A 23,437-nucleotide genomic window follows, 5' to 3' on the forward strand; every position below is an offset into this window, starting at 1 on the left:
TACTATGCCAAAATTCAGACTGATTTGAATAAGATAAAGTTTCATTTTTAAAGGTGCACTATGTAACTTTGCCTGGAATGTTCCACAGAACGGCATTAAAATCATCTATCTCAAGATAAGACAGTGACGCCAGATCTGTGGAGAGATGGATGTTTTTCAGTAATAATACACTTAATAATACAACTGGATAAATATAAGACAGATAATGCTAATGCCATACTGTGGAACATTCCAGGCAATGCAATCGCATCTCCATGGAGACAAGAAAGTCCTCTGGCGGATCCCTAGAAGCCTTAGATTGCGCACGGTGAGAGCAAATTGAGAAGGTGAATAAACTTTAATGCCAGAAAGTTTCAAATCACTATTAAAATTCAAAGTCCTTAAATGGTTTTGTGTAGAGACTCATTTTTGCAGTGCACAGGTTGTATTCCTATAGCGCCATGCTTATATTTGAAAGATGTATAGACCTTGAAGCATACATGGTTATTTCTACATTAACGTTCATAACATTTTATATATTATTTATAAGATTAGTTTTATACACATTCAGCAAACTGCTGTCAGTTTTACTTGAAGAATCCAGTAGATTTGGCCTGAAGAGGAGCCATCAGCATTCTGGCCTGGTTCTTGTGAGTCATGATAATCTGTCAATAAAAATGCATCACATTACACAATTTGTAAAAAAAAAGGTAAAGAGATGAACAATAACTCTTAAATTCACTGTGGCTTAGCATTTTCCAATGATGTTGTTGATTATACAGAATTGCAAAATCACATGTGTTTGGTATCCAAACTCTGTTAATGTTCATGAGGATATTACCACATGTTCATAGAGGCCTGAGCACATGTTGTGTTTGTGCCTGTTACACACAACCATAATCGATAATAAATGGCACATTGTAAACACTCTCCTGTAAAGAGCGACTCTATCAGGTGTGATCTGTATTATGTATTTGATAGTCCTGATTCAGTGCTAGTTTAAATCCCATATTTAATCCTAGTTTAGTCCTGGATTTAATCCATGTTCATGACATACATCTAGTCCTGTTTTAGTTTCATGATGTTTTTATTTAGATTGAGTTATGTCCATATTAATGTTGGATGTTTGTGTTACCGTGCACGGAGGCTGCATCCACGGCTCTCCATCGATCTGCATTGGCAGTGCCTTCTTTGTCCTGTTCACAATAGAAACAATCATTATTAACTATTAGCTAATGCATAATAATAGATTTTTAAAATTACTATTACAAAGCTTTTAAGCCTTATTTTTTCCATGCTCTTCTTTTGCTTCTATTATTAAGATCAGTTAATATCAGTTTTAAACAATTTGATTAATAGATGTTTGTACATGTTGTACATTGTGGCACTAATGGAAGTTCTCTTCTCTTATTTATATTTAGTTTCAACAGCCTTTCAAAGTGCTAGTAGTAATTATATATTCAGTCCAACTATTACTGTAGCCAGTCGCCCTGGGCAGACTGACAGAAGTGAAGCTGCTAATCTGCACCATGGGCCCCTCCCACCACTTACTCATTTGCATTGCATCGTTAGTCTATTCCGTAATATGTATGTTTATGTATAGCTTTGTGTTTTTAGACTATTCATGAGACAATTAGACAAAAGGAGCTCATTCTAGACTCCAACATTAAAATGCAAACGTTCAGGGCAGATTTGCAGTCGTAAGTCATTGTTATGCTGAGGACAGAGGGACATGTCTGAACTGGTCTTTACCTGATGGTGATCTGAGAGGTCTTGGCGAGCCTCACTGCGCTCTTCAGTCCAGTGTAAATCTGCCCCATCTCCATCGCCCCCTCCAGCCCGACCACCTCCAGCCGACGATCACTCAGATCTGACGGGAAAAGTGAGTTTTAATCAAGAAACTATCCATAGGACAAACAAAAAGTGGATAAAATGTAGAGGACCTCATGACACAGTTCAAGAAACACTGTAAAATAAATACATTTTAGTTTAATTATTTTCAATGATGGATCAAGTTAATCTGATAAATCATTCACTTGATTCTGTTTATTTTTTTTTATATTCTTTTCATAACCAGGGGTACTCAAGCAGGGGGTACCGTACATGCAATTATTTACAGATATAATGTAATGGTACATTATTAACAACAAAACAATAAACTATATTAGAAATAATTGAAAAAACAAATGAATCATATTTAGGAATAACCATTACATGATTTGGTGGCTTCTAATGTACTTAGATAAAGCTTAGTGTGGAGAAACAACACTAAGCAGGTAAGTAGAGTTCAAAATAGACATGATATGTACATAAAATATAGTATGTAGTGCAATAAAAAGTGAACAGTGAGAGCAAAACAAACACTTCCTTAGCACTTTGTACTCACTATTCACTTTTTATTGCACTACATACTTTATTTTATGTACATATCATGTCTATTTCTAACCTATTTAACCTATTTTTAATATCCGGTAGTTATTTATTGTCCATTGTTTTTGTATTCATTGTTCAGTGTCTGATGTTTGTGTTGCACCAGGACAAGTTCCTATGTCCGTGAATCCTGTTCATTGACAAATGGCAATAAACTTTATTCTGATTCAAAGTAATCACTGCTCTATCTGCACAGCACTGTTATCAGATGAAGAAGGTTCTATAAATACAGCCAATTTGCATTTATAATTTATCTAGTTCATTGCCTTCTGTTTTCTGCACTTGTCACTTTTGGCCACAAGAGGGCGTTAGATGCATACAAACAGATAGAGTATGTAAATACATTTTGGTGACAAGATTATTATCTAAGTTACAAAATATGATTCATCTGGTTAAATAATAAACATGTTTCCAATATTTCCATGAAAAAAAAAAGGTTTCTTTTCACAGTAAGAAAGGAAAGGACACTTGGCAAATTTCAAGACACAATAGCTCATAAATTACAATAAATAACAAAAAGTAAAAGATAAATGGTAATAAATAATCGAAGTAGCGAAAGATCCGTGTCAAATGTGCTTCGAATAAAAAACGTTTCTTGTTCTCCTTTTACAACTATTTGATTATGGTTATATTTTTCAGTGTTTTTAAAGACCCGCTGAGACCAAGTATTTCTCCTCATAGGTCAAGTTTGTCTAAAGTTATTAATGTGCACTGCCCCTGATGGAAAAATACAATTAATCATTTGAGATTATAGGTCAAAGTTCAAAGTTCATGTACCTTGGGAAGTTACTTTTAGCACTTCCGGGTCGACTATGACTTCTGGCTCATCTGGATTTGACTTTGCGTCGCCTTTCTTGGTCTCCCCCCATAGGTTTGAGCCCCCGTGCATGCTGGGAATATTTAGGACCGCGACTCCCTCCAACGAGAGGCCGGAGAGCTCGAGCGGCGTGCCACAACACTGAGAGAAAAACACCAAATAGAGAGAGGCGTGACTGAGCTGCAAATGTTACACTCGGAAGAGAAACAATGAAGAGACTGTTTTAATCCAGTGATGCTCAAACTGTTTGCACCAAGAACCAGCAAAAACATGTGCTTTAGAAGCTACACCAGGCAAATACAAGCCTCACTAAAATGTGATCAAAAGAACAAGCTACTACTAAACCAGGTTTGAATCAGGACTTAACCATAACTAAACCGGGTCTGAATCTGGACTTAACCATTACTAACCAGAATCTGAATCAGGACTTGCACAAACACCACATTAAAAGTGGGACTAAACTAAGACTAAACGTAGAACTAAACATGGACAAGACCAGGGCTGAACCAGGACTAAAACAGGACCAAATCAAGAATCCATCAGAAATAAACTGGGCTCAAACAAGTACAAGTGTAAATGTGGCCTAAATCAAGTCAAGACCAGGATTTATCCAGGACTATAGGGTCTAAACAGGATTAAGCCAGCATTAAATCAGTATGAAACAGGACTAAATCATACTGAAACTAAACTAGATATATACTAGAAAATAAAAACCAGGGCTTAACCAGGACTATATAGGCTCTAGACGGGATAAAACCAGAACTGAACCCGGATTGGATCACTAAAACTAAAATAGGACAAAGGAGACCAAACCAGTTCAAAACCAGGAGTAAACTGTGTCTAGAAAGGGTTAAACCAGGTGGACTGAACCTTTCAAAACTAAAATAGGCCAAATGAGACTAGACCAGGTCAAAACTAGATTTTTACCTCCACTAAATAAAGTCTAATTAGGATTAAACCAGTATTAAACTGGGTCTGAACCAGGACTAAATCACTCAAACTAAACGAGGACTATACAAAACTTGGAATAAGCTATGAAACCAGGATCATTTGTAAGACAGACAGGAAACAGGATTAAGAGAAAAACACAAAACCACGTGTGCATGACGATGACGCACTCTTACCTCAATCGATAGGTTTTCGCTGAGTTTTTTGCAAGAAGCAGAAATGGTCTCGGAAGTTGCAAATTCAAAATACCACAGCTTATTCTTCATCCTGCAACCACAAAGAAGACATGCTTTATGCCCCCCTTGTTTTTCTCTAAAGCTACACACTAAAATGCAAGCAAATATACAGTAGGTAAGCATTTGCGATCGTTACATTAAATACCGCCTCCATCTTTTCGACACTGCACGCCAAGTTCCTGCTGTAATTTTTGTGATGGCCCGGCTGGATCCTAAATTTCCTTGGGGATCAATAAAGTATTCGTCTGCTCCAAGTATCTGACAAGCAGCGCTGCGGCTCAGTAACTCACCCAAGGCTCTTTTTTGGGGGGCTCAGCACTGAATGGTTTACTTTATTTCTCTTTTCCCCCAAGACTTGTATTATTTAAAGTGCAGTTTACAAGTGCAGCAGCTCTGTGACAATCTGTGTCATTTTTTAAACTGGGCGCACAATGTAACTCTTCTGATGGATGCTCAGTCGCCTGCTTGTCTCCATGGAGATGTTATTGCTTTGTTTTTGTTTGTTTGTTACATAAACACCTGCAGTTTCATAAAAGCCTGATAAATATATTTAAAAGACAAATAGTATGCATTTGTATTGTCATTGTCCTTTAAACATGCCTTTATGTTTTAGAGGAAAAAATATGTATACAAAAAGCATACATGACTTCGCAGAAATTGACATTTGGTTCCATCTACTGGCTACAGAGGGAATTACAGAGGTGAGATAAACAAACCTAGCTTTCCTCCAACATACTAATGTAAGCGCAAACTTTTAATTACAGTGATTTGGCGGCGGAAATGCTCAGAGCGAGTCTTTATGGACTTAAGATAAGATAAGATAAGCCTTTATTTGTCCCACAATGGGGAAATTCCAGTGTTGCAACACAAAGGGCACATATTATAAAAAACAGACTATTTTAAGCCTTTAACCCTGTTCTAACATTGTTCTCTCATCAAAAACATACCCGGAGTGGCGTTTAGCTTCACACTAGTTTCATTAATCATAAAAAGTCATCACCCTCCAACAATCAACCAGTTCATTCAGAATCTCTGTGATAACTGACGTTTCTTCGACAACTGACGTTTCCTCAATGACTTACGTTTCCTCGATAACTGATACAGCTCTGACGTGGCTCTGAGAATCTTCTCTGCTGTTTTTAAGTAGGAGGAGAGGACATTCTAAACAGGATAAATCTAGCGTGAATTAAGCTAAATTACAACTCCAGGTATATACATTTGTATGTGTCCTTTAAGACCATATGGTGGAACATGCCAGATAATGAAAGCCACATCTCTGTAAAGACGAGTAGAAATGTGACATAGTGCACCTTTTTGGTAGACAAAGACCACCCATTTATCCATGTAAATCAAGAAAATACCATTAAACCTTCTTAAAAAACATAACTATTGTGTAAATGAGAAGATTTTGGGCACTTGTTTACAGTGTGATTTCTAATAACAGTTTTGTCACAATCTAAAGAAAACTAGGCAAGAGGTTTTAACAAACTCTGAGCTATAATAACAGCAGTCAAACGTGTCATGTTGGACGGTCCCATACCTGCTGTTGAACTTCTGTGGGTGTTTCTCTCTCATTGTGTGAAACCGATGTGCAATAGACGCATCCTACAAAAGCAGAACAGCATTAAAACACTAACAGCGCAGCACTGCAGCGGAGAGCCGTCCTTGAACGCACCACCCCGATGGAGAAGTAGTTGTTGATGATCTCGTAGGGCACCGGGTCTCCTTCCTCCTGCGTCTCGTCTGCGATCACCTTCACGCTCCAGCGGTCCATCATCACCTCCGTGCTCAACTCGATGTCCTTCAGAATCCGGCACAAATCCTCCCCATCGTATCCTGGAATATGAACAAGATTCACGTTACTGTAAAGGCATTTCATTTATAAAACACTTCACAGAGAGTTTTATATGATCTATAAATGAAATACAGTTATAATATAGTTATTCATGACTCAGTGCTTATGGAGAAGAAGAATAAGATGAAGAAGAAGTTAATAAGAAAAGAGAATTTCAAAGTTTAGGTGGAGGGACATTTTAGGCCTTTTTTAAAATACATTTTAATATTCCATGTTATATCATGTTTAGAAAGCATGTTCAGTTGCTGTTCTTTTACTTTGTTTGTGGGCATTTTGAATAGACAATTTAACAGCATAAAACAAAAAAGGATGACTATGTATTTCTGGCAACAACATTACCGTATTCATCGCTGTAGTTTTTTTCTTTTATGCAGACCATTTTTAGGGCTTCTGACCATTCAAAAGACAGCTGTGGCCACTATAATTAGACTTACCTATATGAGTAGTTTAATACCAACGTGAAAAGCTGAAAAAAGTTGAACTAGCGTTTTGTGTTCCTTAAACACTTGGTACTATCTATGCGACTGTGTGTTACTCACAATTCGTTGCAATAAAGATGACGCGATTTACAAGAAAATGTTTACGTCGCGGAGCAGCGTCCGGCCTTCTCTCTCTTACCTCCTCCCCATCTGAGACATCGAGCGAGGTCATTTCCTGTGCCCAGAGGAAGCACAGCCACCGGAGGCCGCGCCGCCAGATTGGCCTTGTCTGCTCAAAAAACACAAAATATGTCACAACGGTTTCTGCCACAAAAGGACTGAGCAGCGTTCAAGTCTCCGGGCTCGCTCACCGATGGCGTCTAGAATCCAGCCCACCGTGCCGTCTCCCCCGCACACCAGTATCCTGTAATTCTCCAGACTCCTGAAGAAACTCAAACTGCGGCAGACAAGACGCAAAACAGATCACGAATGCGTCGCCGAGAAGTAAATGTCATCACAGAAAATGTTACTCAAGCTAAAGCAGTTGTTTTTGTAGATGAATCGATCGTTCATCTTCTCTCAACTTTCTCTCTTTCCTGACAAGCTGCTGTATGAGAAGGAAAGCTGTTTTTGGTTTTGGTTTTCATTACAAAATACTTCAAGCAACCAACATGCCATCCCTTCTTTATAATAAGACGAAATGCAAGAATAAAATGGGGTACTTTCAACAAGAAGAAAATGTCATCGCGAACATGCTTCTTCAGTTAAAGACGTGATTATAGTTGTGTTTAGGGACATCAAGATGATCAGGTTAATCGATCATCGTGATTATTCAGGGCACAATACAAGTGAGAACCATAAAATTATAATTGTATTATTGTGTCTAAAAATGTGCACAAAAATAGACCTAATTGTAAATCACTTTTTATCTGGTTGTTTTTGTCAAATTTTACGTCTTTCAGAAAGTTCAATTTGGTAAAGCCGGTCACAAACTTGAGGAACAGGAACATGTCAGTTCACGGGAATGAAAGAAGTTGAAAGATTTCACTGTTGTTTGGTCTCAGTCTCAATAATCGTGAATAATTGTTAAATCCCGATGTTTTTTTGTAACACTAAAGTTGTGACATCCCTGGTTGCATTATGTCACTTTTCTGGTCTTGTTTTCATAGAGAATTTCTTTGTACTTTGCCTTGGATGCATCACCATGGAGACAAGCACATGGCACCACTGGGCCAAGTTACAAGCCCATCCACAGTGAGTTTACACATCTGATATGGGATGTCAAGATTATTCCGTAAATCCATAATTGTGATTATTTAGGTCACAATGTACATTTTACAGCCCAGTAAAGACAAAAAAATAAGAGTCGTAACAATTTTAGAAGCAAGAATAATTTATTTCAGTTTAATCTATAATCTGAATGTACTTTTATATGTAGCGGCTTATGTTAACTTACATATTATTAGAAGTGTATTTGATAAACTTTATCATTCAGAAAGATTTGACATACCAGGAATTGGGATCTATTAATGAGAGAAAATTGAGAGATAATTTGAATGCCATATAGCGTTGTAAAAAGTATCAAAAATCAGGCACTAATTGATCATAAAACTCTCATTTCATCATTTGAGTATCAATAGCAAAAAAAATAAAATCCTTTACTGAACAGTTTGAGAATGATCTTGAACTTCAGCAGATCTACTACAAACATAGAGAAAGTACTATTCTTTTATGTTGAAAGTGACGAAAAGTTACACGTTTAGGTAAATTTACATTTTACAGGCCAGTAAATTAAAAACAGGAAAGGAAAGAACATGAAGTAACACATCATGTAATTATGGTGAGTAAATGGAAACAGTTATTCATGGAAACACATCACTCTGGTATTCTACTTTATTTCATGATAATATGATTCATTTCCAGGTAAAGACTGTAGCGGGGCCTTCGGTCTGCGTCATGGGCCCCTCCACGTTCATACTGAGGTGGGAGTATGCAGTACTAGTATCCCTGCGGACCCGCTCTAACTGTAACTGTACTAACCAGGCTCTCTCCTGCTCATCTTCTAAGATCAGAGGTGTTAGGGCCGTTTTCTTGACACTAATGTGTAAACAGGGCTGCAAATGGCCCTTTTCCCAGTTCCTACGCCCCGTCCCTCCTGGCCCCGTGTGTGACTGTGCAGTGAAAGGAAAGGGCTGCATTGCATTGCCCTGTTGTGTCCTTCACTGCGCCTGCATCGACGTGTGTGAAGGGCAGTGTTGGGAAGAATACTTTAAGAATATATTTAGTTACAGAATATTGAAGACCTGCATTAAAATGTAACAGAGTACTACTATATTCTGAATACTTAGAATATTGTCATATTTCGTTTTATTTTTATTTTTATATTTTAGTGCAAAAGCCTTGTTTCCTTTACCATTGTGTTTTGTTATGAATGTTAGTTAGTTTATTAATGACTGACTTGAGAAGGACAAATTGTATCACAGAGCTGTATTTTCTTCTTTTCTCACTAATACGGTGCAGTTTGAAGCCTAAATTGCGTGATTAATACCACAATGTTCCTTTGATTTTAGGAAAGTAACCATATTCTGAACACTAAAAGAAAGAGTAATTGTACCAGACTCAAAAGTGTGTATTCTGAATACCGGTATATATAATTACTTTACTAAAAATGCTATTACCCTTTCTTATTTAGTTCTTAAAGTATTTTTGTTTTTAATGTGACAACCCGGGAAAAGAAAACAAATACAAGATGACCTTGTTGTCTGCTGAACTCACCCTGGGCCTGGGCCTCCATTTGAGAGATTGTAAACTTGTCGTGGATTTAATAAATACTGGAATTTCCGTAAGATTCTGCAAAGGAGAAACTCAAAAATGTCAAGCGTCTCAAACATCAAATGTAAACTTTGTTTTTTGGGTTGGTTCTCACCTTTCACCCTGTTTTCCTCCACTTTTGGGATTGACAAACACTAACAGCGGGTGAGTGTTGGGCACAGGGCTAATCTGTAGAAATCATCAAATCAAATCAAATCAATTTATTTTTGTAAAGCCCAAAATCACAACAACAGTCGCCTCTCAGGGCCGAATCAACAATTGGGCAGAAATAATGGGAAGAAATAATGTTACAATGTCATAATATGTTGCAGCAACAACTGGTAATTGTCAGGTGGCAGATATATAATAAAATAGATCATATCCAAGGAAATAAAGTGATATTTCTGTACATTTGTGGTTAATTTTATTGATTTTCATCAATCCATTTTTTCTTGAACTTAAACTGAAACAATAACTGGCACGTTTTAGCACAATGTTGATGGATTGTCATAATATTGTCTGAATATCGTTAGAAAAGTGAAAAAATATTAATTTTTGTTACCACTGCCCAAATCAGAATGCAGCTAGACCTACAAAGATTATATATTTGTAAATGGTCTTTGTCTCTAAATATGTTTTGTCAAGAGGTCATCAAAGTAGATGATTAAGGGAAACTATAACGTTTGTCCCAAAATATTAATACCTAGGTTTCATTCTAGACCAAGAGCTGTCTTTTAAAGATCATCTACAGAAATGATCTCATAAATTGAAGACGATTTCATCGTAATAAAGCCTGTTTTACCCTTGATGCTCGTAAACATCTCATATTGGCCACTTTTATGCCTCTATTGGATTATGGCCATGATCTCTGTACACATGCAACTGAAACATGTGAACTGTGAACTCTGTGCCAGGACTGGATGGCCTTGTTTGGGTGTAGGAGGTTCACACACTGCATGTTTTTACTGTATAAAGAATGTACGTGTGCACCTTCCTTGTGCAGAGAGCGGAGGGTGATTATGTCCAGCTCACATGATGTGTTCAGTCTCCAATGTGAGGCCTAACTGGGGAAAGAGAGTGTTTTCCTAAGCTGCTCCTTCAAGTGGACTTGAGGTTATGAGAACTGGTCTCACACAGGCGTTTTCGAGCAATATTACAAAACAAAGAAAGAAAATCCTTTAAAAAAGACCTTTGATTTTAAATGTATGTTCTTAAATGTCTCTTAATTATGTGAATGTTTTTATGATTTGTGAGCTGTCTTGCCCCAGGTCACCCTTGACAAAGAAGTCTCGATCTCATTGAGTTCTCACTTGGTTAAATAAGGGTTAATAAATTAAAAGAAACATTACAATGTACTTCACCTGCAGCACTTGTCCATCTGGAGTTGTATTGAGGTCACTGTCGTCTCCAGATCCTGAACAGCCATTATTTGCCCTTTCCTTTTGAAGAAACCAAAGCAAAACGTAAACAGATACAAATCATACTGCAAACTAAGAAGGGTTTGTCTTGTGAGGAAAAACATATCCACTGCTTTGCATCTGTCAAAGAGTTATTCCCACGGGTCTTACACTTACAGTTAAGTCGCTGCTACTGGTATTGCACATTGTTGTTGCGTCTTTGGGCAAAACACTTTACTTTATATTTTCATGTTCTAATAAGCAAGGGAAACTAGAAGTAGAGCTAGATGTATTTGTGAAGGAAAACTGTGAGCAGTAACAGAGCCAAAACAAGGTGTTTTTCTGCTGCACCTTTATTACAGGATATACGGCCCACGGCGGCAGGATATGGTCCCGGAGCGGCCCACAGCTGCACTCTATTGGCTCCAGCTCTGCACATTCATCATGGCGCTGAAACACAAGGACAAAAGTATAGCACCATCCGACGTAACACAGTGCAGTTTTGAACAGTTCTCACTTTTTGCAATGGCCTTAAATATCTACAATATCAGGGCCGACTAACTGCTTAAAGCGAAGGCATAAAGCATTATAAAATGTAATCACACTGCTTCATTAATAATTAGTTACTTATCATATATTTATTATGCAGAGAAGTGAAAAGTATGGACACTATGAAGTTTGTAGTCTTTTCAAATCATATATTTTTGGGGAAATTATCAATATTGGCTCCACATATCAGCCAAAAATATTAGCAGTTCAAACACAAGGATAATTTGTTTAAAAACCTTAAGTTCATCTTCAGCATGTTACATAACAACATATTATTCCTGGCGGATGATGTACAGAAGGTTAAAATAGAGGCGCTCACCATCGTGTGGCACCAGACGCAGTGTTTGCCTGTTAATCCCTGGAGGCTCTTGATTTTTTTCTGGCATTTATCACACTTCCTCGAATCACAGTTCCCACTCACCCAGTCATGTGTTGGAACCTGAAATGCAGAAAGATTTTAATATCACTGCCCAAATAACAGCACACATGCAGCGGGAATATACATTATGTAAGAGGCAACAGCAACACCACAAAAAGAGTTAAACTGAAGTTAAACTCAGAAGAATGATCGTGATTGGAGTCATTTGGACTATTTTAGATTAGACTAATTCTTAAACATAATGGATTATTTGTAATGATAATTTTCTGGCAGGTTTAATGGGAGGAGAAAAAAAATAACAACTCAAACCAGGACTAAACTAGGCTCAAACCAGGACTAAACTAGGCTCAAAGAAGGATTAAACTAAACTCGAACCAGAACTAAACTAGGCTCAAACAGTACTAAACTAGGCTCAAACTAGACTCAAACCAGGACTAAACTAGGCTCAAACCAGGATTAAACTAGGCTCAAACCAGGACTAAAACAGGCTCAAACCAGGACTAAACTAGGCTCAAACCAGGATTAAACTAGACTCAAACCGGGACTAAACTAGGCTCAAACCAGGATTAAACTAGGCTCAAACCAGAACTAGTCTAGGCTCAAACCAGAACTAAACTAGGCTCAAACCAGGACTAAACTAGGCTCAAACAGTACTAAACTAGGCTCAAACTTGACTCAAACCAGGACTAAACTAGGCTCAAACAGGATTAAACTAGACTCAAACCAGAATTAAACTAGGCTCAAACCAGGACTAAACTAGGCTCAAACCAGGATTAAACTAGACTCAAACAGTACTAAACTAGGCTCAAACTAGACTCAAACCAGGACTAAACTAGGCTAAAACCAGGACTAAACTACTCAAACCAGGATTAAACTAGGCTCAAACCAGGACTAAACTAGGCTCAAACCAGGATTAAACTAGGCTCAAACCAGGACTAAACTAGGCTCAAACCAGGATTAAACTAGACTCAAACCAGGACTAAACTAGGCTCAAACCAGGACTAAACTAGGCTCAAACCAGGATTAAACTAGGCTCAAACCATAACTAGACTAGGCTCAAACCAGAACTAAACTAGGCTCAAACGGGACTAAACTAGGCTCAAATGGGACTAAACCAGCCCAAGTGTGAGCGCACCCTTTAAAGACAAGTCAGAATAGCAAGGCACAAACAAACCAATCTGGGGCTAAAGATAATAACACAAATACAAAAATAAGAGCTGAATTCAGGTCATTTGAACTCATGTTGTCTTTTACAGTGTGGAACAGCTTTGAACTGTTGTTACCCCTGTGTCTTTCTTTGATTTCACGTAGGTCTTGGTGCAGGGTGCCGGGTTTCTGTTGGCGCAGCGACCGTGGACTGTGTATTTACAGCCTGCACCAGAGGAAAGACAATAGCAGTCAGGATTATACATGTTACTATTGTATTGGGAAAATCTAAGCCACAATATCAAATTGAATTGCCAACTATAGTAAAATAAGTCACTTTCTAACAAGACACTGCATTTTGAACCAGAAAGTAATTTTGAATGAAGCTGCTCACATAATATGGTGTGAAAATGTATTAAGGAATGTGTGAATGAAAGTGAAAATATTTTATGGTGTCAAAAATGTCTGTTTCCTCTACATTTTCTACTATGACATTGTGTAATTCCAAGAAAAGAAATAGAAAATGTTGTGTATTACGGGTATGTGTGAAAGCTTTGAACTTACAGGTGCAGCACAGGCCCTGCTTCCTGAGCCCCAGCAGCATGCTCTGACACACGTTACAGTAAACCGGCTTGTTGAAATGCTTCATCCTCCACAGGTGCTGCCCATCTTTTTGTGTCACCTGAGGAATGATACACAAAACTTTTAAAATAGTTTAAGTCCTAATTGTTTTGTGTTAAACAGGCTTTTTCAATACATTTTTAATTTACAAAAATACCTTAAATTCTAAGTCTGAAGTGTTGCTTGTAATAAGTGTGGTGATTTTCTTGAGAGTTGTTTTTACAATGTAATGTTCTGTAACTTTCTGTGCTGTGTTGAGTGTCGGCTGCTGCCTTGACCAGGTCTCTCTTGTGAGAGATTTCAAATTTCTTAGAATTTCCTATTACAAAATATTCTATTTATTATATGGACAAGTAAACAAGTAATTCAGCAATTATTTCTGCACACAAAAGGCCACAGTAGCCAGCAGCAGGTGCACTGAGGAGTGAAGCAGTTCAAATGTTGCTTAAAAACAACAGCTATAAGATGCAAGCAAAGCTAGTTTTGTCAATTTGAGCATTGCAAATGATCAAACCAAGTGTCTGAAATAACTGTATAACTCAACTCACTGACATTGACAACACTATTTCATGGTTGATAAAAAACCTCTTGATTAGCAATAACGTAATATATTTAAGTTTATATTTTATTTTGTCGATTACAGTTTCATTTCTTCCAGTAAAATGAGTCACTCTGTCTGCTGTAGTGGATACAAAATGCCCACGGCTCTTTTGTATAGTCTATTTTTCACAATCTATTCATAAACCTGCTCTTCACGGTCTGTCTTTGCATGGTGGGTTTTCACTCCCACTCACGAGTAACGGGGATAATAAGATGAATACAGAAAGTGGCTCTGCATATTATTACACTCACATATTAACACTTTTTTTTTATCTGGAAACAAAGAACCGGTCACTCGTGGTGTGTGGGTGGACTCATGGGTTTACCCTCACAATGATGCGTAACACAGGCCAGGCCCAGGGCGGCGGGACACACATCTCTAGAGTGGACCAAGCAGCACATTTGGCGGCCATCTTGTGAGGGTAAAGCTTATTTTCTGGCGAGTTCACTTAAGGACATCATATGAGCTATGTTGATTTAGCTCAGTGTTCTCAACAGTATTACAACTGGAAAAAGTGACAAGCTTAAATAAGATAAGTGAATAATAAGTGCTTGAATTAAATCATATTTCTCTGGATTTGAGAATATTTGACTGTCTTAAAGTAAGATTTGCCAATGGAACAAGCAGACAATGTATTCTTTTCCTAAAAATTAGGAAAAGACGAGCATTTTCTTACTTGAAATGAGAAAAAATAGCTCTTGTTCTTGAAATAAGAAAAATACTACTTGTTATATTGGCAAATTGTATTTCAAGACAAAAAACTATGCTCAAACCAAGACAAATACGACTTAATTCAAGCAGTTTTTAATATCGTTTTCTGAACATAAACAATACAGCCATTTAATCATTGCTTTTTAACTCAATTAGACTGTGCTGCATAGTGCTCCAGAACTAAAGCTTTTACAGAGAATTTGCTGTGAACCGCTCAAATTAAAAGATCCAAGCTGACCATTGACGATTAGAAATGACTTGAATTAAAATGTGTTTAATTACACAACTCTAGAAAGAGCTTGTTTTAGTTCACTAGAAAGAATACTACTGGGCATTTAAACTCATTAAGTCAATAACCAAATACACTATGTGAAAGTCCATGATTTACAGATATAGTCTGTTAGTATAAATAGTAAAACTACTATAAATATTGCAATGCTCCTTGAATTAGTTGATGAAATCGCTGCAGTATAAAGGTGGGCCCATCTGTCTGTTAATTAAACCTAAACTTATACATTTAAAGACAGCATTGTAAGTCATAGTTCTATCTCTGGAAATTGGTTGAATGTCTCTCCCCACTCTTTTACTTGACGTCCTGTCTAACACGGGATTAAAATATATGCATTTAAAATCGAAAAAAATAGTCTTGATTTCAGGATATTAATTGTTAAAGGTGGAATAGACGATTTTTTCCCAGCAAATTTTTCATCATATTTCCTCGTGGCGTGGATAAATCATTTGTCCTGACACGTATCAATCATAAAACGCACCTACCACTCACCTGCAGCCGCGTCAGGCTCGTCCCCACGTTTCCGCGTGCCTAAGCGCATGGATCTATCATAATATAGTTCCCTCAGTGTACGGGGCAAAATGAAGACGGAGAAAGACTGTTCGAGCTGACGCAGAAGTGGACAGAAATCTACGGGAGACGAGCGATGCGATGTGCTCCGTTGCGCTAATAAACAAACGCACGTGTGTGTTGTATCAGTCCGCCTGCGTTCTCAAATTGCCGAAAAATCGTCCATTGCGCCTTTAAGGCGTTTTGACTAGTAAGATGTATTTATAAAATGGACATTGAATATTTTACTAATTTCAAAGTGTTTCTGTTTTTTTCACTTATTCCATTGCCAAATGTTTTCACTTTGGGCTAAATTAGTTTGAAATCACAGTCAAATATTCTGTCACATAGTCAATGAAATCTGGTCTAGAACTGCTCCAATCCAGACGGAAATTCTGAATTCTAGTCATTTTAAGCAAGTTTAGACTGTAGACACATCATGTTTGGTGAACTACATTTAAAGAGATATTTAAGTACAACAGAATATGGATAAATGTACTTCAAAATAAAGTCGAGTAGGTGCATCGCTCTTTTTTGGTTTACTTATGTGCTTGAGAAGAACTTGCAGTCAATACAAATGTGATATCAATTACCGCAGGTCACTTTTGGAATGTGGCTCTAGAGTTCTATTCGCCTCATCTCTCTTTCTCTCTGTCTGGGTCTGCACTTTAAACTTGATGTGGAGTGGGAGAGCGTTCTGCAGTGTGAAGGGCAGAATCCAGGCACCAAGGCTTCAGATGTCCGTTTGTGACCAGAAATAGACAGTGGGGGAAGTCCCTGGCATTGTTCTCTGCCAAACCAGTCCAACTGACCACTGGCTTGGCAAAATCACAGGGGAAAAAAACTAAATTGAGCCTCTAGAACAATTTTGTGGGAAGGCAGGATTGGCAGTTTTCAGATTCAAGAATGTGGTAACGATACAACTATTTCAGAAGCAGGAACTGTATAAAAATGTTTGCAGGGCAGCGACGATTCATCGACTAAGAGGTAATTGTAGTTGTATTTTGATAATCGTCATCTGGACTGTACGGATGCTAAAACACCTACGAAAAGACCTTTTTTAAGACAAAGACGCTGCATTATTAAAACTGTGAAAAATAAAATAGAATAGCACACTTTATTCGTAAATATTCTATCTAGAAGCCTTCAATCACCACATTTCATCCTTTATTTACGGTACTTAAAACATTTCAAAAATAATTTCACTCCAGTATTGGACTACTAAAATAATCGTTACTTGCAGCCCTTTTTTCTGAAATACATGTAATTATAGTCGATAAAATAATGATCAAATCACAAAATCTGCATAGTAGTAGTATTTTTTTAAAATCAAATCAAATCAAATCAAATCAATTTATTTTTGTAAGGCCTAAAATCACAACAACAGTTGCCTCTGAGGGCCACAGGGAGAAATGAATCAACAATGTCTGTGGTGGCGATGAAGTCAGACAATGTCTGTGGTGGCGATGAAGTCAGACAATGTCTGTGGTGGCGAGGGACGATGTCCCAGGGTCCTCTGTCCTTAGACTCTCCTTCTCGGCCAGGAAAAACTACAAAAAAACCTCTTTGGGAAAAAAGCGTAGAAACCTGGAGGAGTTCCAGTGAAGGAGAGATCCGACTCTCACAGACGGACAGACGGACACATATGTTAAGTGATATGAGGACATATTTTCATATGTCCTCATATCACTTAAACTCAGCAGGGCTTTTGTTGTAATGAAATACTTTATATTAGATGTGTTGAAACGGCTTGAATTGAGTTAATTATTCATCATTTGAGTAGTTTTGACAAAGCGTAGTTCCAGTGCGTTGAAATGCCATGACTCAGGTGAAAGGTGCCCTGTGTAACTTGTGTGATGGAAGGTCTGCTGCATGCTAGTTTCCACGGAGATGTTATTGATTTCCTGGAATGTTCCACAGTCTGGCATTCAAGTGTTTTTAAAATAAACAACCTTTAAAAACACACATTCTTACTGTGTGTGGGATCGCCTCTACACAGATCTGACCTTTAACTTGGCCCAACAAAGCAGTAACATCTTCCTTAGAGCGGCAACTAAACAATTATTCTAGTAGTCGACTAGTCAAAATGTTCTGTTCCATTGCATTCACACTTTTTAAATATATGTGTTCAACCAAAAAAAGGATGAAATGCAGTGAATGGAGACTTCTAGATAGAGAATATTTCAGAATAAAGAAGAAAATCTGGAAAAGTTTCATCTTTTTTTGTTTAATAATGTCAATATTTTTGTTATAAAAAAGTTATTTTATCGGTTTAGTTCAGCTAAAGATAACAATTAACAAAAAGCAACTATGATTATTTTTTATAATAGACTAGTCACAATTAAGTCGATTAATTCTAGCAGCACTAATCGCCATGGAGACAAGCGGAGTTACATCTGCACCTTCAAATAATCAACAAGACATAGTAACCCACGTTGGATAGTTCTTTTTGGCAGTAAATAAAATGGTGTGGTTTGGATGAAATACATTGTTATCTGATTGATCTGGAGATATCAGAATACTCAAATGTAATCTGATTTCTTTCTGATTATTCACACCTGTGCAGGTATTGACAAGGAACTTATACTGAAATAAAAAAGGTCAAACGACTGCGGCAAAGACAAATACGAAAGGAAAATGAATTTCCTTCAAAAGCTACTCCAAAAATCCACTGATTAATCGACACATGTCACCACTGCGCACGTAAACACACCAAAAATATGATCTGCTCCTCCGGCCATGAGGTTATTCTTGTTATCTGAGTTCTACTGGCCATTTGAATACACCCATTGTAGGCGCAGCGCTTGAAATCAGATCACATGACCACGCCCTCAAAATAACTCTGAATCGTGTGAAAATAGGCCAACAATTCAGTCGTGAGATAAAGGTTTTACCACAGTGACGGGGCATGGCGTACCTTTAGACCCAGCAGCACCAGCAGAGGGACGTTGTTCATGCCCCCGTTCACCCACTCGTCCAGGGACACGGTGCCACTGCTGTCGGCGTCTATGGCTGTCATCATGTCCTTTAACACCTGAGCAGAAAGTCATCATGAAGTCAATTTAGAAGCATAATCATGTGAGGCGTTACGGAGGCATCCACGGCTTATTTCAACGTGATCTCCACTACCTAAACAATTAATTAAGCCACACAGAAAAACAACCTTCATCATCATCTATGGTATGTTAGGCTACTAAACAAGAGCGTTTTAAGTCTCGTCATTTATTCTCTGGCTTTTAGCATTTCATTTACCTGTTTTATTCATTTTATCTATGCAATGTATGTCTGTTCGTCCATTTTATTGTTTTATTTTATTCATGTCTTCATTTATTTCACACCGCTTTTTTATTCAGTTTGTTTTCAATTCTATTTTTAATTACCGTTGATTTTATTTCACCATGTGCAGCACTTTTGTTTGTAAAATGTGCTGTAGAAACAAAGTGGATTGGGTTGGATACACGGTTCGCTTTGTTGTGTTTCAGCAACATGTCTTCAATGACTTTTGTACATTGAAAAGATGTAAATTGCTTTGGCAACGGTCCTAAATTTTCATAACCTGAAACCCATGTATACTGTAAGTAGAGAAAGGAAAATATGTAACTGGGACAACTGTAAAATCTCAGTTTTCCAGATCACTAAACACTAAATCTGACTAGATGCCCTGCCCAACAACAAACCTTTGCACACTTCTAACTTTGTAAATGTGCTAGTTGAGGAAAACGTTCATATAAATGTATATAGACTGTAGATTGACTCTATCTTTATTTGTTAGCCGAGAGTAGAAACTGCACAGACATGGTTAAAATTGGACCCTGCTGATTGTAGATCCAATGATTCGATAAGTCTGGAGCCAATTCTCTGTCAGTAAAATAATGTGTTTAGGAGACTGTTCTTTGTGTTTAATAGCACTGACTTAAAATGTCAATGCAATGTCTGGTTTATGTCCATGAAATGCGAATTAAAAGACATTTTATTTGGTTTAACAAGAATAAACAAAATCATAAATGATAAAGTGATACATAATGATAAATTCATTATAATTTATTTCATTAGTTCAATGCAGGTCCGGTCGACTCCTTTTAATACATTATTGTGCAAACGTTTGGTGATTAACAGCTACAATATTGATATTACCATAAGTTTGTGCAGACTGTGTGGCTATATATGGAAGTGCATGACTCAGTGAAATATAGCTATACATAAAAGACATATTTTTAAAGGCCAGGTCACATTTTCACACAAACCGCCTCAAAATTGGGACAAAACAGGAACCAAACCCAGAATTAAACCTAGACTAGACTTAACCAGGACCAAACCGAGTCTACACCAGGACTAAATCAGGATTATGAAACCAAGACAAGACCAGGACAAGTGTGAACACAGCCTTGGTGATAAACGGTATGTGGACTTACAGGCAGCAGCTCCGAAACATCCCAGCCAAGGTATTCTGCCGCGTGCATCATCTGAGCAATGATCCTGTCCACTTCCTTTGAATTAAAACCAAAACACTGATGAGAGCAAACTATTCAAATGTTGCAACTCCTGGTTTTGTGTTATGGACTTACAGAGCTGTCCAGGACTCCATTGCCGTCTCTGTCGTACAGCTTGAAGGCAACTGCACAAAGGACAGACAAGTGTGAGTTGTTTTCGAGCAGAACCATTCATGAAAATCAAACAGAATTAGTCAGGAAAATCACAAACGGCTGAAGGTTTGTTCAGTAATATCCATCCATCCATTTTCTACCGCTTGTTCCCTTTCGGGGTCGCGGGTGACTGGAGCCTATCCCAGTGACTTCGGGCCTTAGGCGGGGCACACCCTGGACAGTGGCCAACTTGTCACAGGGTTGTTCAGTAATATAAGGAAATCAAAATATTTTGTCTTATTATGTGGTCGCTGAGTGCTAGAATAGGTCATTACAGAAAAATCCAGAACTAAACACTGCCTCAGGTTGGGGAATCAGGGGAATCATAGGCCCTTCGCGTGTGTTTTGGAGTCGTTAAAGTCCAGATAACGATTATGATCCAAACAGCAGTCCTAATCCTAAGAAACCTGAACATTCATGAAGAACTCACACTCCAGCTTGTCTCTGGGTTGTCCGTCCTCGAGGAGAGAGAAGTAACAGGACACATCCTTCAGAAAGACTTCCTCTGCAGAAAAGAGAGAGGAAAAGGAAAGGCTGTGAAATGTACATCACTAACAGCTGGGCAACACAACACCTATAATATGATTAAAGTTAGGAAGATATAAAGTTATTTTCTATGTCAATAATTATAGAAACCAACCACAAAACTAAAGGAAGGTGTATGATGTGATAGTTCTGTTCATGTTTGCAGTGTATTTTAAAGGTGCACAAAATCCTTTTTCTGCTTGTCTCATGGAGAAGCAACTAACAATTATCTTGCCAATCGATTAATCTGGCGATTATTCTTTAGATTAATCGATTAGTTGAGTAGATTGACAATGGCTTGTAAATATGATATTTTTACAATATTTGCCCTAGATGAAGCTTAAGTGATGTCGCTGGGGGTCATCCTGATGGAGTGAAAAATAAAACAGGTTTTTCATCAAAAACAATACATTTATAAGTTTCTTGTTTCATTTTTATGTAATTCCTGCTCTGTCTGATTGATAATACCCATTCTCTCAGCTCATGGCATGTTTCGGTGTCTGTGTATAATCCTAATAATGATTTGCTGATGACTAAATTAGTTGAAGATTATGTCAAATATCGATGAGCTATGATTAATTGATTGACTTGTTTCAACCCTACTGGCACGTTCTGCTGTATGGCATTACATATCTCTGTCTAGCATAAATAAGATACTGAGTAACACAAAAATATGTAATACATGTAGTACAAAGTAGTGGTCCAGGGGATGACTCAAGTGAGAGCAACAAGTATTTGGGGAAACAACTTCTCAAGTAAGAGTAACTGTCTAGACATAACTTTGTATAATTTGAAGGACAAAACATTTTAAAAAAGCACAAAATCTGGTATTTTCAGAGGATGGACAAATATCTGAAGGAGCAGTGCAAGATAAAAATAATGTATGTCAATGTAAAGCTTTTGTTGACACAGAAGGAAGACGAACAAAGATTTTTACTCAAGAGTACTGTTACACTGTAAAAATACTAAAAGAGTAAATGTAACTGAATACTTCATTAAGTTACATTGTGCCCCCTAAGTAAATTATATTTTTTTGTGCAACACATTAACCATATAAACTACTTTTACATTTCATGCACATGTTATACATTCAGACGACTGTAAGTTGAGAAAACCCCTAAATAAATATAGAGTTATTAAAGTCAGATCTACGTTGGCCACTGTGGGCAGCATGTGTGGATAAAGAGAGTGCCAAATGCGCTGTAGCAGTGTAAATTGATAAAAGGTTTGAGTGAGGCCAGCATGGAAGCGTTTTGTTTTGAGATAATCTTACTGGCACTGTCTGTGGAGTCTTTGGAGCTTTGGAACGAGCGGAAGAGTCTCTGGCACAGGTCCACGGGGAAGTCCTCCACCTCCAAATACGTCTTTAGGAACAGACGGAAGCCCTCCTCATTGATGCACTGCAATGAATGACAAAGCAAATAATGGAGCTTCATTTAGAAAACTGTTATAAGGCTCGGGATTTCCTCTGGGATTTGTTTTTTAATAATTAATCATTTAATCTAAAGAACGCATATTATGTTTTTGGCCGTATTTAGTCATAAACTGTACTAAATCCTTGTTTACATATTGTTCAATGTAAATGATCTGATCAAAACTTATTAACAATGTTCACAGGGATTTAGCAAATGTATAACTGTCCCAGATCATCCCCTGTCCTTATATCCTCCTTCTCAGCAAGGAAGAAAAAAAACCCAGTGATAAGAAGTAGAACTCTCGGGGAGAACCAGAGTGAAGGAGAAATCCTGCTACCACAGAGGGACAGGACTGACAGATAGAGCCAGAACCACTCAGGAGGAGAGAGGGTGGTTCATCTACCAAGACAGTTCCTCCAAGCAGAGGAGGAGCGCTTCATCTATTGTAGAGAGAGTACCTCCAGGCAGATGAGGAGCAGTTCATCTAGTGTAGAGAGAGTACCTCCAGGCAGATGAGGAGCAGTTCATTTAGTGTAGAGTTCCTCCGGGCAGATGAGGAGCAGTTCATCTAGTGTAGAGAGAGTTCCTCCAGGCAGATGAGGAGCAGTTAATTTAGTGTAGAGTTCCTCCGGGCAGATGAGGAGCAGTTCATCTAGTGTAGAGAGATATCCTCCAGGCAGATGAGGAGCAGTTCATTCAGTGTAGAGAGTTCCTCTGGGCAGATGAGGAGCAGTTCATCTAGTGTAGAGAGATATCCTCCAGGCAGATGAGGAGCAGTTCATTCAGTGTAGAGAGTTCCTCTGGGCAGATGAGGAGCAGTTCATCTAGTGTAGAGATATCCTCCAGGCAGATGAGGAGCAGTTCATCTAGTGTAGAGATAGTTCCTCCGGGCAGATGAGGAGCAGTTCATCTAGTGTAGAGCGTTGCACCAATGAAATTTCCCCATGTGGGACAATAAAGGAATATCTTATCTTATCTTATCTTATAGTTCCTCCGGAAAGATGAGGAGCAGTTAATTTAGTGTAGAGAGAGTTCATCCGGGCAGATGAGGAGCAGTTCATCTAGTGTAGAGATAGTTCCTCCGGGCAGATGAGGAGCAGTTCATCTAGTGTAGAGA

At 38.0% G+C, this 23,437-nt stretch overlaps 1 protein-coding gene across 1 annotated transcript in view; it reads right to left on the reverse strand.

Annotated features, from left to right (window-relative positions):
* Positions 1–23,437, reverse strand: part of dgkaa (diacylglycerol kinase, alpha a) — a 56,366-nt gene that overhangs the window by 2,767 nt on the left and 30,162 nt on the right. Inside the window, exons 4-24 of the mRNA XM_072449230.1 lie at positions 22,179–22,305; positions 20,811–20,885; positions 20,303–20,352; positions 20,150–20,224; positions 18,655–18,771; positions 13,531–13,648; positions 13,104–13,192; positions 11,761–11,880; positions 11,244–11,342; positions 10,857–10,934; positions 9,611–9,684; positions 9,460–9,534; positions 7,056–7,141; positions 6,884–6,973; positions 6,086–6,246; positions 5,951–6,015; positions 4,351–4,441; positions 3,187–3,367; positions 1,732–1,849; positions 1,115–1,175; positions 571–644 (exon numbers count right to left, since the gene is read on the reverse strand). Coding sequence (XP_072305331.1) covers positions 571–644; positions 1,115–1,175; positions 1,732–1,849; positions 3,187–3,367; positions 4,351–4,441; positions 5,951–6,015; positions 6,086–6,246; positions 6,884–6,973; positions 7,056–7,141; positions 9,460–9,534; positions 9,611–9,684; positions 10,857–10,934; positions 11,244–11,342; positions 11,761–11,880; positions 13,104–13,192; positions 13,531–13,648; positions 18,655–18,771; positions 20,150–20,224; positions 20,303–20,352; positions 20,811–20,885; positions 22,179–22,305 — 2,024 coding nt within the window. The remainder of the gene's footprint in view (positions 1–570; positions 645–1,114; positions 1,176–1,731; positions 1,850–3,186; positions 3,368–4,350; positions 4,442–5,950; positions 6,016–6,085; positions 6,247–6,883; positions 6,974–7,055; positions 7,142–9,459; positions 9,535–9,610; positions 9,685–10,856; positions 10,935–11,243; positions 11,343–11,760; positions 11,881–13,103; positions 13,193–13,530; positions 13,649–18,654; positions 18,772–20,149; positions 20,225–20,302; positions 20,353–20,810; positions 20,886–22,178; positions 22,306–23,437) is intronic.

Source organism: Eucyclogobius newberryi, unplaced genomic scaffold, assembly GCF_026437365.1.
Source record: "Eucyclogobius newberryi isolate DKJ021-1_F unplaced genomic scaffold, fEucNew1.0.hap1 SCAF_17, whole genome shotgun sequence".
In the NCBI taxonomy this organism is placed as follows: domain Eukaryota; kingdom Metazoa; phylum Chordata; class Actinopteri; order Gobiiformes; family Gobiidae; genus Eucyclogobius; species Eucyclogobius newberryi.